Source organism: Vulpes lagopus, chromosome 2, assembly GCF_018345385.1.
Source record: "Vulpes lagopus strain Blue_001 chromosome 2, ASM1834538v1, whole genome shotgun sequence".
In the NCBI taxonomy this organism is placed as follows: domain Eukaryota; kingdom Metazoa; phylum Chordata; class Mammalia; order Carnivora; family Canidae; genus Vulpes; species Vulpes lagopus.
Window position 1 is genome coordinate 158544880 of NC_054825.1, and position 13742 is coordinate 158558621.

The 13742-nt window shown below is 53.2% G+C and overlaps 1 protein-coding gene across 2 annotated transcripts; it reads right to left on the reverse strand.

Annotated features, from left to right (window-relative positions):
• Positions 1 to 32: 32 nt before the first annotated feature.
• TMC4 (transmembrane channel like 4) lies at positions 33 to 13721 on the reverse strand. Of its 2 annotated transcripts, XM_041743353.1 has the most exons (15): positions 13587 to 13720; positions 12454 to 12667; positions 10593 to 10738; positions 10214 to 10446; positions 9999 to 10120; positions 3815 to 3962; positions 2933 to 3100; positions 2566 to 2729; positions 2181 to 2307; positions 1846 to 1943; positions 1452 to 1635; positions 1033 to 1163; positions 768 to 923; positions 395 to 473; positions 33 to 291 (listed from the first exon to the last, which is right to left on the reverse strand). In XM_041743353.1, the coding sequence occupies exons 1-15, from the start codon at positions 13663 to 13665 to the stop codon at positions 214 to 216; spliced, it is 2127 nt and encodes a 708-aa protein (XP_041599287.1). In that variant the 5' UTR covers positions 13666 to 13720; the 3' UTR covers positions 33 to 213. The 2 variants fall into 2 exon arrangements, with proteins under 2 accessions (XP_041599287.1, XP_041599288.1); XM_041743354.1 differs by lacking the exons at positions 768 to 923; positions 1033 to 1163 and having other exon boundaries at positions 13587 to 13721.
• Between the last annotated feature and the right edge of the window lie 21 nt (positions 13722 to 13742).

The following is a 13742-nucleotide window of genomic DNA, read 5'->3' on the forward strand; positions in this document are numbered from 1 at the left end:
GGCTCAGGATGCAAGTTACAAACAAAGCGCTCTGCAGTCTCGGCGGCGTTTATTGGTACGAGAAAGGTTAACGCGAGAGTGAGGGGGCGTCAGGGCCCCGGAAACCTCCGCAGCCGGGGACTTAGGGTCTTCTCAAGTTCTCTTTTACAGATGAGGTGCGGGCTTCCAAAGGGTCCGGGGGCAGGATGAAGTGGGCCATGGTCCCGAGCAGGGCTAGGGAGGTCGAAGAGCCCCGGTGGCCGAGCTCAGTGCCACCGCGCGCTGTGCCAGGAAGACCTTATTCTGCGCCTCCTGGGTAGAGGTAAAGGGTAAAGAGAAGTGCAGGTGAGGCCGACCGCTCCCCACATTTCTTTCAATATCCAGGACCCCCTACCATGAACCCGCTTTGCCTCACCGTCTCTATCTGGCGTTTGAGCTCAGAGACGAGACGTCCATAGGAGTTAGCCAAGGCCAGGGTATATGCCATCAGGATGCTAGAGGAGACGGAAATGGAAGCCGTACCCAGGGGGCTCTTAGCATATCTTCAGTGTAAAGGCTCCATAGAAACCGGGGATCTGGACTCCCAGCCCCACCCCTCCGCCAGACCCCTCCTCCCTCAGACCCGGGAGTCCAGGCTCCTCCTCCCTCAGACCCAAGAGTCCAGGCCCCCAGCCCCCCTCCTTCCTCAGACCCAGGAGTCCTGGCCCCCAGCCCCTCCTTACTTAGAAACAGGCAGTAGGGGCCCCCAGGGAACACAAACTCAGACCCAGGATTATGGGCTCCCTCACCTGGAGATTAAGAGAAGAGGCACAGCAAAAGCCTGGGTCCCCAGGAAAAAGAGAAAGTTCTGGACGGTCTGAGGGAGGTTGGAAATAGACTCAGGGATCTGGGCCCAGATAGACGACTGCCCTTGGAATGGACCACACAGCTTAGAAGGTGGGATCCTGAAGAAGTCAGAGACAGTGTTCAAGGATGACCAAGATTCAGAATCCTGGATGAGGGTGGAAGGAAGGAGGGAAGGAGAAGGGAGAGGCAGGCCCCTCTCACACTTACAGGAAGATGCTGTAAAGTACGGGAACAGCGGAGATGGCCAGACCCAGGAGAAGGACCAAGGGGAAAAAGAAGTTCGCTGTGGAAGCCCGAAAGGTGCGGGAGGCCGGGGAGCAGGTGGAGAAAAGGGTGAACTGGGGGGAGAAGGAGACACAAGACCCTGAGCCCTGGCCTGTCCTTTTTCATCGTCCAAGAGTCCTTGTCCCTGGCCCCTCCTCAGGAGGGAAACAGAATCCCTGGTTCTTTGCTGCCGTCAGATCTGGGAGGCCGGATCCCCTCTTCCCCTGGACGGAAGAGACGCCCTAATCCCCTCCTCCCACATCCAGGAGTCTGTCCTCCAGACCCTTCTCTCTCAGGAGCTAGTAGCTGGGGACCCTCACATCCTCCTTCCTCAGGACCCAGGAATCCACCACACTCCTCACCTTCTTGAAATAGAAAAGTAACAGGAACTTGGCCGTGTTGAGCAGAGGTAGTAGAGGGCAGAAAAAACTCCCTACCCAGACCACCGTCTGTGCGTAGATGAGCCCGAGCACCTCGTCGGGTACCTGGAATTCCTGGGTTCCCACCACGCGACCCAGGGCCCCGGGACAGAGGCCACAGAGCAGCCTGAGGGGCGGGGCGGGGCCAAGTCAGAGGCAAGCCCGCCCGCCTTGCCCCGCCCCTGCCGTCCTGCCCGCCAGTCAGAAGTGAATATATTTGAATAGGGGTGGAGTTTTCAGTCCTGGAGGGGGTGTGTCTAGAGGGAAGTAACTAGGTGAGAGGGGGCGGGGCCTGCAGACAAAAGGTCAAAGAAATGGGGTAGGGGTGGGGGCTCACTTCCGAGGAAACTGGATGAGCAGCATGACAGCCACGCCAGTCAGCAGATCAAAGAGCAGGAGTTTGTACATCTCCTGCCCCAGCCGGGTCTCCCAGCACTGAGGAAGGAAGGCATGGGTCAGAAAGACCTCCAGATCCAGGCACCTGGAGGTCCAAGCATCCAAGTCTCCAAATCACAAGTGATCCTAACAACCCTTTGTTGGGGTGGGGGGGGCGTTAAAGGGAGGGTGTTCTAGCACTTTAAGCTCCTTCTTCCTCTTAAACCTGGAGTCTGAACCCATCTAGTTCCTGCTTTCCTTCAAGGACCCAGGATTTGGGGCCCCTTTCCTTCTCACCGGTAGTTCCTTGTAATTGTAGCCACAGGTCTTACACTCTTCAGCCTCAGCCTTGCCCCCACAAGTGATCTGATTCCAGAGGGAGAAGAGCAGGACTAGCAGGGATGCCAGGCGGAGAAACACGGTCCTGGCAAGGGGAACAGAATCAGCCCTGACCAGTGTTCACCACGTGCCAGCCCGCCTCCACCCCCCACATGTGGAACACGCTCACAATTCTTCCCACTTCACAAATGAAGAAACTGAGGCTCTGATTGGAACAAGTCAGGATTTGAATCCAGATCTCACTGGGTCCCATATCCTGGGGATTTCCGTGCCTTGTATACTAGAGCCAGTGTCTTTCACACCAGCCCTGCCGTCATCCCCAGCACACCCACAGAGGTAGAACCTGAGCAGGATAAAAGCAATCTGGTGGCTCCTGGTGTAGCCCTCCAGCGGAGCGATGAGCTTGAACACAGGTGGCAGCAAGAAGTTAACCCCAGAGATGAAGATGGATGGAAGGTAATCCACCAGGAGCTTCAGCAGTGGCATCTGCTGGACAGAGGGCGTCTCCTGGGAGAGAGGGTGGTGAATCAAGCAAAGAAGCTCCGGGCTTCTGGTCCTCCAGAACCTTGCTAAATGTCCTCCCCCAGCCTTTTCTTCCTCCAGCACCCCAAAGTCCAAACATACACCCCCATCCCTCCTAAGATGCCCTCCAACCTTGGAAATGTAAGTTCCAGGATGGAAGGACTCTCCTCCCCCAGGACCCTCCACACCTGAAGCTCCACGGTGGCCCCTGTAGCCCAGTAGATTCCGTAGAAGGCCGCTCCCAGGAGTGCAATCACCAGCAGATTGAGCAGGATCCGCACTGACCACACCCTGGCTTGCTGGCCCAGGGTCCGCACTGCAGCCTGGCGCCGCACCACAGCTTCCTCCAGCTCCACCTGAGGCCAGGAAAGACGTCCTTTGTGGGCTCAAGTCCCCCAGACAGGCCCGGCAGGTGGTTCAGAACCCCAGCTCAACATGAACTGACACAGCAGCACCCTCTAAAGACTTCTGCAGGGGATCCCTGGATGTCTCAGTGGTTTAGCACCTGCCTTTGGCCCAGGGCGTGATCCTGGAGTCCCGGGATCGAGTTCCGCATCAGGCTCTCTGCATGGAGCCTGCTTCACCCTCTGCCTGTGTCTCTGCCTTTCTCTGTGCCTCTCATGAATAAATAAATAAAATCTTTAAAAAAAAAAAAAAAAAGACTTCTGCAGTTCTTGTCCCAATCCCCCCATGGTCCTCTACTGGACAATTTAGATCTCCCACCTCTCCACAGCCCCGCCCAGGGCTCCACACCGCGCCCCTCCGAGGCCCCGCCCAGCCCTCTTGCCTGGGGCGCAGTTCCAGTTCTACTTTCTTAGCCTCCTTCTGGCCAAGCCCAAGTCCTCACCCAGGGCAGAGGAGCTTCATGCCCCGCCCCCTTCCCGCGGCCTGCTTTTTCCTGTCCCCTTTGACATCAGGTATCCCTACTGGGGCCTCGTCCCGCCCTCTCGTTTCGCAAGGCCCGCCTCCTTAGGAGAAAGTTCCGCCCAGCGTCGCTTTGAGCCCCGTCCCGGGTCTGGGCCCCACCCAGACTCCCGGCCCCGCCCCACTGGTCCTTTCCCTGAGCTCACCTGCAGCTCGTACAGGATGTTGCGCTGGCGCAGCCGCACGTGGACATCCCCACAGAGGCCGAAGTCCCAGGCGGTGAACACCCGATGGCTGTAGCTGGTCAGGGCCCCCGACTCAGCAACCAGCGTCTGTTTCAGTCCTGACACGGAGCTGAGAGAGGAAGGCCCCAGAGACGGGGTGTGGAAGGTCAGTGAGGGCGGGGTCACCCCTCTTATGGGACTAGCAGGGAAATGAACCCTGGGACCTTGGGAATTTGACAAGTAGAGTCAGAGACGTGTAGACACACACAGTCATGGGAGCCAAAGACCAAGAGAGGGATTCAGGGGCCGACTGGGGAAGGTAGACACCCCGCAGAGAGCCACAGCGCTCCAGAGAGCAGAGGGCCGGGACCCAGAGTGACAAAGATCCTGGGGACAGACACAAATGTAGAGGGGAGACTGTGACCCCACTGGGAAAGGATTCAGAGAAAGTGGACAGGGAAATGAGGGAAGAGGTCTAGAGAGAAGTCAGAGACTCAGAGGGAAGGACAGACGTCCAGAGAAGGGGGTGAGGGAGAAAGACCCAAAGGGTGGAGGACTGAGACTCAAAGAAATGGGGCAGGGACGCCTGGGTGGCTCAGCGGTTGAGCGTCTCCCTTAGGCTCAGGGCATGATCCTGGGTCTGGGGATTGAGTCCCACATTGGGCTCCCTGTGGGGAGCCTGCTTCTCCCTCTGTCTGTGTCTGCCTCTCTGTGTCATTCATAGATGATAGATAGATAGAAGGGAAGGGAAGGGAAGGGAAGGGAAGGGAAGGGAAGGGAAGGGAAGGGAAGGGAAGGGAAGGAAGAAGTGGGGCAAAGACCCAGGGAGAGGACAAGGAAGCAGAGAAAACTGGGCAAAGAGATTCCATATCCACCCTCAATGACCTGCCACAAGCCCCCAGAATCTCTTGAGTGGATGACTACAGAGAACTGCCACCTGGCCTCTGCTTCCACCCTCGCCCTCTTGAATCCATTCTGTTCCCACACTGGTGGAACCTTCTTTTTTTTTTTTTTAAGATTATTTTAAAAAAAGATTATTTATTTATTCATAGAGACACACACACAGAGAGAGAGAGAGAGAGAGAGAGAGAGAGACAGGCAGAGGGAGAAGCAGGCACCATGCAAAGAGCCTGACATGGGACTCAATCCAGGGTCTCCAGGATCATGCCCTAGGCTGCAGGCGGCGCTAAACTGCTGCGCCACCGGGGCTGCCCTGGAACCTTCTCCTATGCAGATTAGATGGTACTACCACTTAAAAACTATTCCACAGCTCGTCCTTGTTCTGGAAGTTTAGGCTCCTTCATAGCACAGCCAGCCAGAAAACACCTAATCTAGCCCCCACCTACTTCTTGAAACTCAAATCCTGTCCCTCCTCCTGGCCTTTCATTTCTCAGAACACTCCAAACCTCTTCTTACCATAGGGCCTTTGCATGTGCAGTTCCTGCTGCCAAGAATGTCCAGGTCGTTAATTGCTCACCTGGCATGTTCCTTCTCATCTTTTGGTCTCTACCTACAGGTCAGTCCTTTACTACCACTTCATTTAATGAGGGTCCCCTCCCATTCTCTATCACAGGGGGTGGCAAATTATGGTGCCAGTTTTTTGTAAATGAAGTTTTATTGGAACAGAACCACATCCACTCATTTACTTACTGGCTATAGCTGCCTTAGCCCTACAACAGCAGAGTTTGAGACACAGACCATATAGCCAGAAAAGGTGAACATATTTCCTATCAGGCCTTTACTTTATCAGGACAAATTGCTGATCTCTGCTTTATCATCTCATCCCTTTTCTCTTAAAAAAAAAAAAAAAACTGTTGTTTTTTAGATTTTATTTGACAGAGAAAGCACAAGCAAGAGAGTGGCAAGCTCTCCATTGAGCAGGGAGCCCGAAGTGGGGCTCGATTGCAGTACCCTGAGATCGTGACCTGAGCCAAAGGCAGATGCTTCACCGACTGGGCCCCCCAGGGGCCCCCCATTTGTTTTTAATATAGTACTGCTCTCACACTGAAATAGCTGATTTGATTTTTAATGTAAAAGTTGCTTTTTCTTTATCTCACAGTTCTCTCCTCCTGGACTGTGTGAACTGTGCAAAGGTAGGGGGACCCAATCTGATGGCCCTGGCCCAGTGCCTGGCATTTAGGAGACCCTCCACGTTTTCTTTGTTAAGCCCATGATTTTCTTCTTGACCACAGCCCCTGCCCTTGAGGGATTCCCAGTCTTGCCTGAATGCCAGCATGTCCCAGATGGGCATCTCTATCTGGATCCATCTCCAGAACCCATGTGGGCAACCACCTACTCCCTTCATTTGTCCAAAAGCCACTTCAGAACCAACCGGCCACAACTGTGCTCCCCACCAAGGCTACTCTCTCCATGGCCCTTGCCATCACAACTGCCAGCAATGTGGCCCTTCCAGGGGCTCGGGCTCAACACACCTGAAGTAATTCTTAACTTCCCAGCTTCACCACGCCCCATATCCAATCATTAGGGAAACCTCTGGGCTCTACTCAACATACAGCCAGAGTCTCCCTTTTATATGAAGAACAAAACAGGCCAGAGCAGCCCATGATGGGGTTAAACAGAAAGGATGGGGTGGGGAGAGTTCAGGGGAAATGCAGTAACCTGAGATCTTGAGGGGGCTTCCGGGGCTGGTCATGTTCTATTTCTTGATATGAATGGGGACATACCAAGCTCTATTCTTTGATTTTTGCATTTTTCTGGATATGTGTGATATTAAAAATATATATATATACACACACACAACACTAAGATTTGACAAGGGAGCCCACATATTCCCTTGGGGAGGATAGTCTTTTCAACAAATGTTGCTGATAAAACTGGAGAGCCACATGCAGAAGAATGAACCTGGTCTCAATCTTAAACTGCTCACAAAAATTAACTTGAAATGCATTAAACAGGGATCCCTGGGTGGCGCAGCGGTTTGGCGCCTGCCTTTGGCCCAGGGCGCGATCCTGGAGACCCGGGATCGAATCCCGCGTCGGGCTCCCGGTGCATGGAGCCTGCTTCTCCCTCTGCCTGTGTCTCTGCCTCCCTCTCTCTCTCTCTCTGTGACTATCGTAAACAAATAAAAATTTTTAAAAAAATTTAAAAAAAGAAATGCATTAAACATGTAAACATAAGACCTAAAACAGAAAAAGTCCTAGGGAAAAAAAAATGATGGAAGACCTCCTTGACATTCATTGGGGATGATATTTTGGCTAGGACACCAAAAGCATAAGCAACAAAAGCAAAAATGAATTAGTGGGACTCCATCACACTTAAAAGCCGCTGAACAGCAAAAGAATGCATAGAATGAAAAGGCAACCTATGGAATAAGAGAAAATATTTGCAAATCATATCTGTCACTGGGATTAACTGAAAAAAATAGAAAAAGAACACATACAATACTCAACAGGAAAAAAATTTCAATTTAAAAATGGGCAGAGAAACTGAGACATTTTTTTTAAGACATCTAGATGGCCAACAGGTATGCAAACACGTGCTCATCATCACTGATCATCAGGGAAATGCCAATCAAAACCACAATGAGCAACACGCCTGTCAGAATGGCTGTCATCAAGAAGACAAGAGATAAGACCTGTTGGTGAGGATGTGGCAAACAGAAAACCCTGGTGCCCCATTGGGAATGTAAATCAGTGTAGCCACTATGGAAAACAGTATGGAAGTTCCCCCCAAAGTTAAAAATAGAGCTACCACTTCATCCAGCAATCGCAGAAGCACACTTGTGGGTATATGTCCAAAGGAAATGGAAGGAGGATCTCAAGAGACATCAGCACCCCCACATTCATTGCATTATCAACAATAGCCAGGATATGGAAACAACCTGTTTGCCAACGGATGGATGGATAAAGATCTGATACGTACACATATAACAACAGTATTATTCAACCCCGAGAAAGAAGGAGATCCTGCCATTTGCAACAACATGGATAGACCTTGAGGCCATTATGCTAAGTGAGTAAGAGCAGACAAACGCTGTGTGATACCACTTATTTATGGAATCTAAAAAAGTTAAACTCATGGAAACAGAGTAAACTGGTGGTTACCAGGGGATGGGGACACGTAGAGGTCAAAGGTTACACACTTCCAATTATAAGTTCTGGGGAGCTAATGTACAACATTCTGAATATAGTTAACAGTACTATCTATGTTAGATACTTGAAAATTGCTACAAGAGTAAAGATTTTATTTATTCACAAGAGACAGAGAGAGAGAGAGGCAGAGGCAGAGACATAGGCAGAGGGAGAAGGAGGCTCCACACAGGAAGCCCGATGCGGAACTTGTTCCTGGGACCCCAGGGTCACGCCCTAAGCTGAAGGCAGACCCTCAATCGCTGAGCCACCCAGGCGTCCCTACAAGAGTACATCTTAAATGTCATCATAAAAGACATGATATGATGTGAGGGGGTGGAGGTATGAGCCATTGCTGTGGCGGTAATCATGTTGCAATATGTAAATGTACCAAATCAACACTTTGTACACCTTAAACTTACACAATGTTATTTATGCCAATTGTATCTCAAGACAGCTGGGGGAGGGGGTGTAGAAATTCAATTTAAAAAAAAGAAAAGAGGGATCCCTGGGTGGCACAGTGGTTTAGCGCCTGCCTTTGGCCCAGGGTGCAATCCTGGAGACCCGGGATCGAATCCCACGTCGGGCTCCTGGTGCATGGAGCCTACTTCTCCCTCTGCCTATGTCTCTGCCTCTCTCTCTCTCTGTGTGTGTGACTATCATAAATTTTTTTTAGAAATTAAAAAAAAAATGTTTTTAATTAAAAAAAAAAAAAAGAAAAGAAAAATCCCAAGCTGACCACTACCACCACCCTACTCCAAGCCACCACTGTCTCTTGCCTGGATTGCAAAACCTTTGTGACTATTTCACCTGCTGTGGGTTTGCTCATCCCTTACTGTCTTTCCTCCCTCCTTTCCTTCTTGCCTCTCCCTCCCTCAGGGCCAGAACCTGAAATCAAATCAGGTTGATCTGGTCAAGAAACTGCAGTGAGTCCCATCTCACTCAGAAAAGCAGCCAAATCCTTTCTGGAGTGCAGGTGCATCTCCACCGCTCTCCCCACCTCCCTCTGCTCTGGCCCCAGCCGGCTGCCTAGTGCGCCCTCCAGCACACCACTCTCCTCCTACCTTGCTCTGGCCGGGCCCTCTGCCTGCAATGCTCTTTCCCTGCGTGTTTACTTGACCAAATCCCTCTCCTTCTCAACATCCTCATTTAAAGATCTTGTCTTGGGACGCCTGGGTGGCTCAGCGGTTGAGCGTATGCCTTTGGCTCAGGGCATGATTCCGGAGTCCTGGGATTAAGTCCCAAGTCGGGCTCTCTGCATGGAACCTGCTTCTCCCTCTGCCTGTGTCTCTGCCTCTCTCTGTGTGTCTCATGAATAAATAAATAAAATCTTAAAAAAAAATAAAGATCTTGTCTCAGTGAAGCTTCCCTGGGCACCTATTCATAGAGCAGCCTGGCCTATCATCACTGGCACCCCACTTCACCTGCTCTGTGTGTGTCCAGAGCCCCACGTCATGGACTCATTTATAGCTTATTGCTTATCACCTGTCTCCACCAGGAAGACTGTCAGCTCCATCAGGACAGAACTTGGTCAGGTTTTCTTTTTTTTAAAAAGAATTTATTTATTCATGGAGACAGAGGCAGAGGGAGGAGTAGTTTCCCTATAGAGAGCCTGATGTGGGACTCGATCCCAGGACCCCAGGATCATGACCTGAGCCAAAGGCAGATGCTCAAACACTGAGCGACCCAGGTGCCCCTTGGTCAGGTTTTCATTCGTTTGTTGTCCTGTTTTGCCAACTGTCTAGAACAGTGACCAGAACATAGTAGGGGCTTAATAAATATTTGTGAGAATGAATGAATCACCCCTATTGGTTTCCTATAAAGCACTCTCCCCTCCAGAAAAGATGTATTTAATTTGCTGGGCTAATATCTTACTTTCCCCTACAAGCTTCTAAGACGCAGGAAGTTGAAACTGTCCATCTTTGTCACTGGTCTTTGGCATTTTAAAAATTTGGTTTCAATACAACTAGAGAAAGGGATCATGGAGCAGGACTCTGGATTCTTGGGGACTGGTCCTCTACCACCACCACTCCTTCCCCACGACACCAGGGTGGGGATGGAGTGCGGTTGTTACTTACCGATGGAGGATGAGCAGCAGATACAGGAGGCCAATGACAAAGACGGAGCACAGATAGGTGATTGCCAGGTGTGCGCGGGGTGGGTAGAACCCATAGAAGAGAGGAGACCATTCTAGAAAACCCTGGAGAGGAAAAGTTCACCGTGGGCTTAGGCAATCAGAATCAGGGGGTACTGAGGCTCGGTGGGGGGGTCTCCCAGGGCTCCAGGGACGCACCTCTCCTGACAGCAAGTTGAGGAGATGGGTGGGGAAGGTGACTAGGCCTTGGGGGCTGGGGTTGTAGAAGCCACAGGGCGAGGAGGTGTCAGAGCCAGGGGGACCCGGGAGGGTCCCTTCCAGCCAGGTGGGCAGCAGTGTCATACAGGCCTTAATTACAGATGCCAGCACGTTGAGAAGCAGCAGGAAACGCAGCAAGGAGAAGTAGGACTCGGTGCCGGCACCAAACTGGCCTACAGGGGGTGCAGAGAGGCCTGGGGCTCCTTTCCAGGTCCAGAGTCGGGACCCTGACACACAGTCCCTCAGACCTGGGAGTCCTGATTCCCCAGCCCCTCCTCCCTCAGACCCAGGAATGGGGCCAGCCTCAACCCCACCGCACCCCCAATTCTCTTCAGTGTCCACGCCCAGGGTTGCAAGGTGTGCAGGCCTTCCTTCGTCTTCTCCTTCAACCTCCGGAACTTCAGGGCGCAATTTGAGGCTCTGGAACCCGATCCCTGAGCCACTTGGTCCCTGGCATGGCTCTTCCTGGTAGGGAAACATTCAGAGACAGAATAGGAAGGACCTGGCAGCTCCCAATGGACACCCCCAAGTGGAGAAACAACACAACAGCAGGAGCGGGAAGTAAATTGCAATATATCGATAACTCGGAATCCTCTACAGCAATAGGAAGAGACGCAGCTAATGCATAGAAGGCCAGGCAGGCTGTAGATACCGCAGGAGCTCTGGAGCAAGCACACACACTGTGCTCTTCAGGGATGAACTTGCAGGTGGCCAAGCTGGACAGGAGAATGAGGAACAGATCATCATAGAAGTCTGGGAAGGATAGGATGCCTAGGTGGCTCAGTGGCTGAGCATCTGCCTTTGGCCCAGGGTGTGATCCTGGGATCCAGGATCAAGTCCCACATCAGGGTCCCAGCAGGGAGCCTGCTTCTCCCTTGGCCTGTGTCTCTGCCTCTCTCTCTGTGTCTCTCATGAATAAATAAATCAAATATTTTTTAAAAGTCTGGGAAGGGATGTTGTGGGGAGGTGGGGGTGACTTGGGGCCCATGGGCAGCTTCTGGAAGCTGTGGAGCTGTGTCTCCTGCCCTGCGTGGAGTTTCCGTGGGTTCCCGTGATGGGAATACTCTGCGTATACACAATGTTTCATGCACTTTTCTGTAGGCAAATATCAAAATCTAAAAGGAAAAAAAAAAAAAGGAAGGTGTGATCCTATGATTTATAATAAGAAATATATATTTGAAAAAAAAATATATATATCTGGGTTTTGTCCCCATTCCTGGCACAGAGCTTTAAAAATCTTTGGAATGCCCTGAGTGATGAGACTAAGAGTGGGGGCCTCGTTGCGGGGGCGGGGGGGGGGGGAGCCAGCCCTGAGACTGGAGGGAGAGAGAGGGGCTGCAGGCTGAGTTCCATGGCCAATGCCCACAGATTTAACCAAGCACGCCTGTGCAACAAAATCACCATAAAAACCCAAAACGAGGGAGGCCTGGGTGTCTCAGTGGTTGAGCGTCTGCCTTTGGCTCGGTTTGTGGTCCCATGGTCCTGGGATCGAGTCCCGCATTAGGTTCCCCGCAGGGAGCCTGCGTCTCCCTCTGTGTCTCTGCCTCTCTGTGTCTCTCATGAATAAATACATTAAAAAAATAAAGAATAAAAACAAAATGATGGGGTTTGGAGAACAATTTCAAGACACACGGCCCCATTCTCAGAAGGGCCTTGTGCTTGCTTCTTCTGTCCTGCTGTTCCTGGTGGAAATGCACAACACAGGCATCCCACACTTTCCCAAAGTTCCAGGCCCAGGCCTTTGTTTTTAGGAAAGACCTGTGTTACCCTTTGCTTGATGCCCCAAGCAGGTTTATGAAAGGTTTCATAGCAACGCTGTCCTTTGGATAGCAGGGAAACCTGTCAGTGTTGCCGGAGCTCTCCAGAATGTTCGTTGTTCAGCAGCCGTGCACATCGTGTAGCCCAGGAAGGGAAAGAAGGAAGAGGGACAAACTTCGGAAAACAGAAGGCCACAACAAAAACACTACACAGATTCCAGGCACAGGGAGAAGGAGCCAGAGCAGAGAGCCAGCACACGAACCCGGGCGACAGGAGCGTTCTGGAGCCAGGAGCCAGGGAGGCAGGAGGCCTGGGAGTCAGAGAAGCAGAGACACAGGCACAGGGAAAGAAGGCAAGAGAAGCAGGGAGAGGCTGAGGGAGGAGGAGAGGACACACGCTGGCAAGCCAGAGCGGAGCCTCACCTGTGTGTCCGGCGGGCCTGCATGGGCCATGGCAGCTCCCGGGAAGGGACAGGCTCCTCCAGCTCCTGCTGGGCGACTTCTGCCATGGTCTGGAGTCTCCTCTCTCCATCTTCTTCCTCCTCCTCCGATGCCCCCCACGGAAGAACCCCAGGGCCTCGGTACCGAAGGGTTGCAGCACTGGGGAGCTCATTCAGCACAGAGGAGAGCGATGGGCCTGGGGTGGAAGAGAAGGGGCTGGGAGGGCACGGGAGTCCCAGCCTCCTCCCTCAGACCCAGGAGCCCAGGCCCCTGCTCCTCCTCCCTCAGACCAGGAGTCCAGGCCCCTGCTCCTCCTCCCTCAGACCAGGAGTCCAGGCCCCTGCTCCTCTTCCCTCAGACCAGGAGTCCAGGCCCCCAGCCCCTCCCCTCAGACCCAGGAGTCCAGGCCCCTGCTCCTCCTCCCTCAGACCAGGAGTCCAGGCCCCCAGCCCCTCCTCCCTCAGACCCAGGAGTCCAGGCTCCAGCCCCTCCTCCCTCAGACCCAGGAGTCCAGGCTCCAGCCTCCTCCTCCCTCAGACCAGAAGTCCAGGGCCCCAGCCCCTCCTCCCTCAGACCCAGAAGTCCAGGCCCCAGCCCCTCCTCCCTCAGACCCAGGAGTCCAGGCCCCCAGCTCCTCCTCCCTCAGACCCAGGAGTCCAGGCCCCCAGCTCCTCCTCCCTCAGACCCAGGAGTCCAGGCCCCCAGCTCCTCCTCCATCAGACCCAGGAATCCAGGTCCCCAGTCCCTCCTCCTTCAGACCCAGGAATCCAGGTCCCCAGTCCCTCCTCCTTCAGACCCAGGAGTGCAGGCCCCATGTCCCCTCTGTAAGCACTGAAATGTGGGCTCCCTAGACCCCTCCTTCCTCAGGGCTGAGGAACCCAGTCTTCAATTTCCTTTTTCCTCTTGCTCAGGAGTTTGCGACCCTGCCCCCCTCTTCCCCCTCTACTGCTCCCCAGGACACAGGAGTCCTAGCTCCTGGTTCCCTTCTCCCTCAGACAACCAGGAATTTAACCCTCCCCCTTCTGCCTTCTGGACCCTGGAGTTTCAGCCTCCGTTCCCTGCCTCCCTCAGGACTTCCACCAGCCCAAGGGGCTGGGCCCCTCCCACTCCCCCACCTGCTCTGGCCTCCCGGGGTGCCAGCCACCCTCCAGGGGAGCCCCAGGCCTCCGGTTCCCATGTCGGGCGCTCTTCCATGGCCGCAGGTGAAACTGTTTCCGTCTCCAGCGGCCAGCTGGGCGCGGTCAGCCGCAGGTAAGGAAGGGACATGGGCA

Bases quoted from the DNA above. Each gene is read 5' to 3' on its own strand.
- TMC4 (XM_041743353.1), bottom strand. From the start codon at position 13,665: ATGGAAGAGCGCCCGACATGGGAACCGGAGGCCTGGGGCTCCCCTGGA. The intron at 10,447-10,592 runs GTGCGGTGGGGT...CACCCCCTGTAG, and splicing joins GACACTGAAGAGAATTGGGG to GCCAGTTTGGTGCCGGCACC. The intron at 2,730-2,932 runs GTGTGGAGGGTC...CCTCTCTCCCAG, and splicing joins GGGCCACCGTGGAGCTTCAG to GAGACGCCCTCTGTCCAGCA.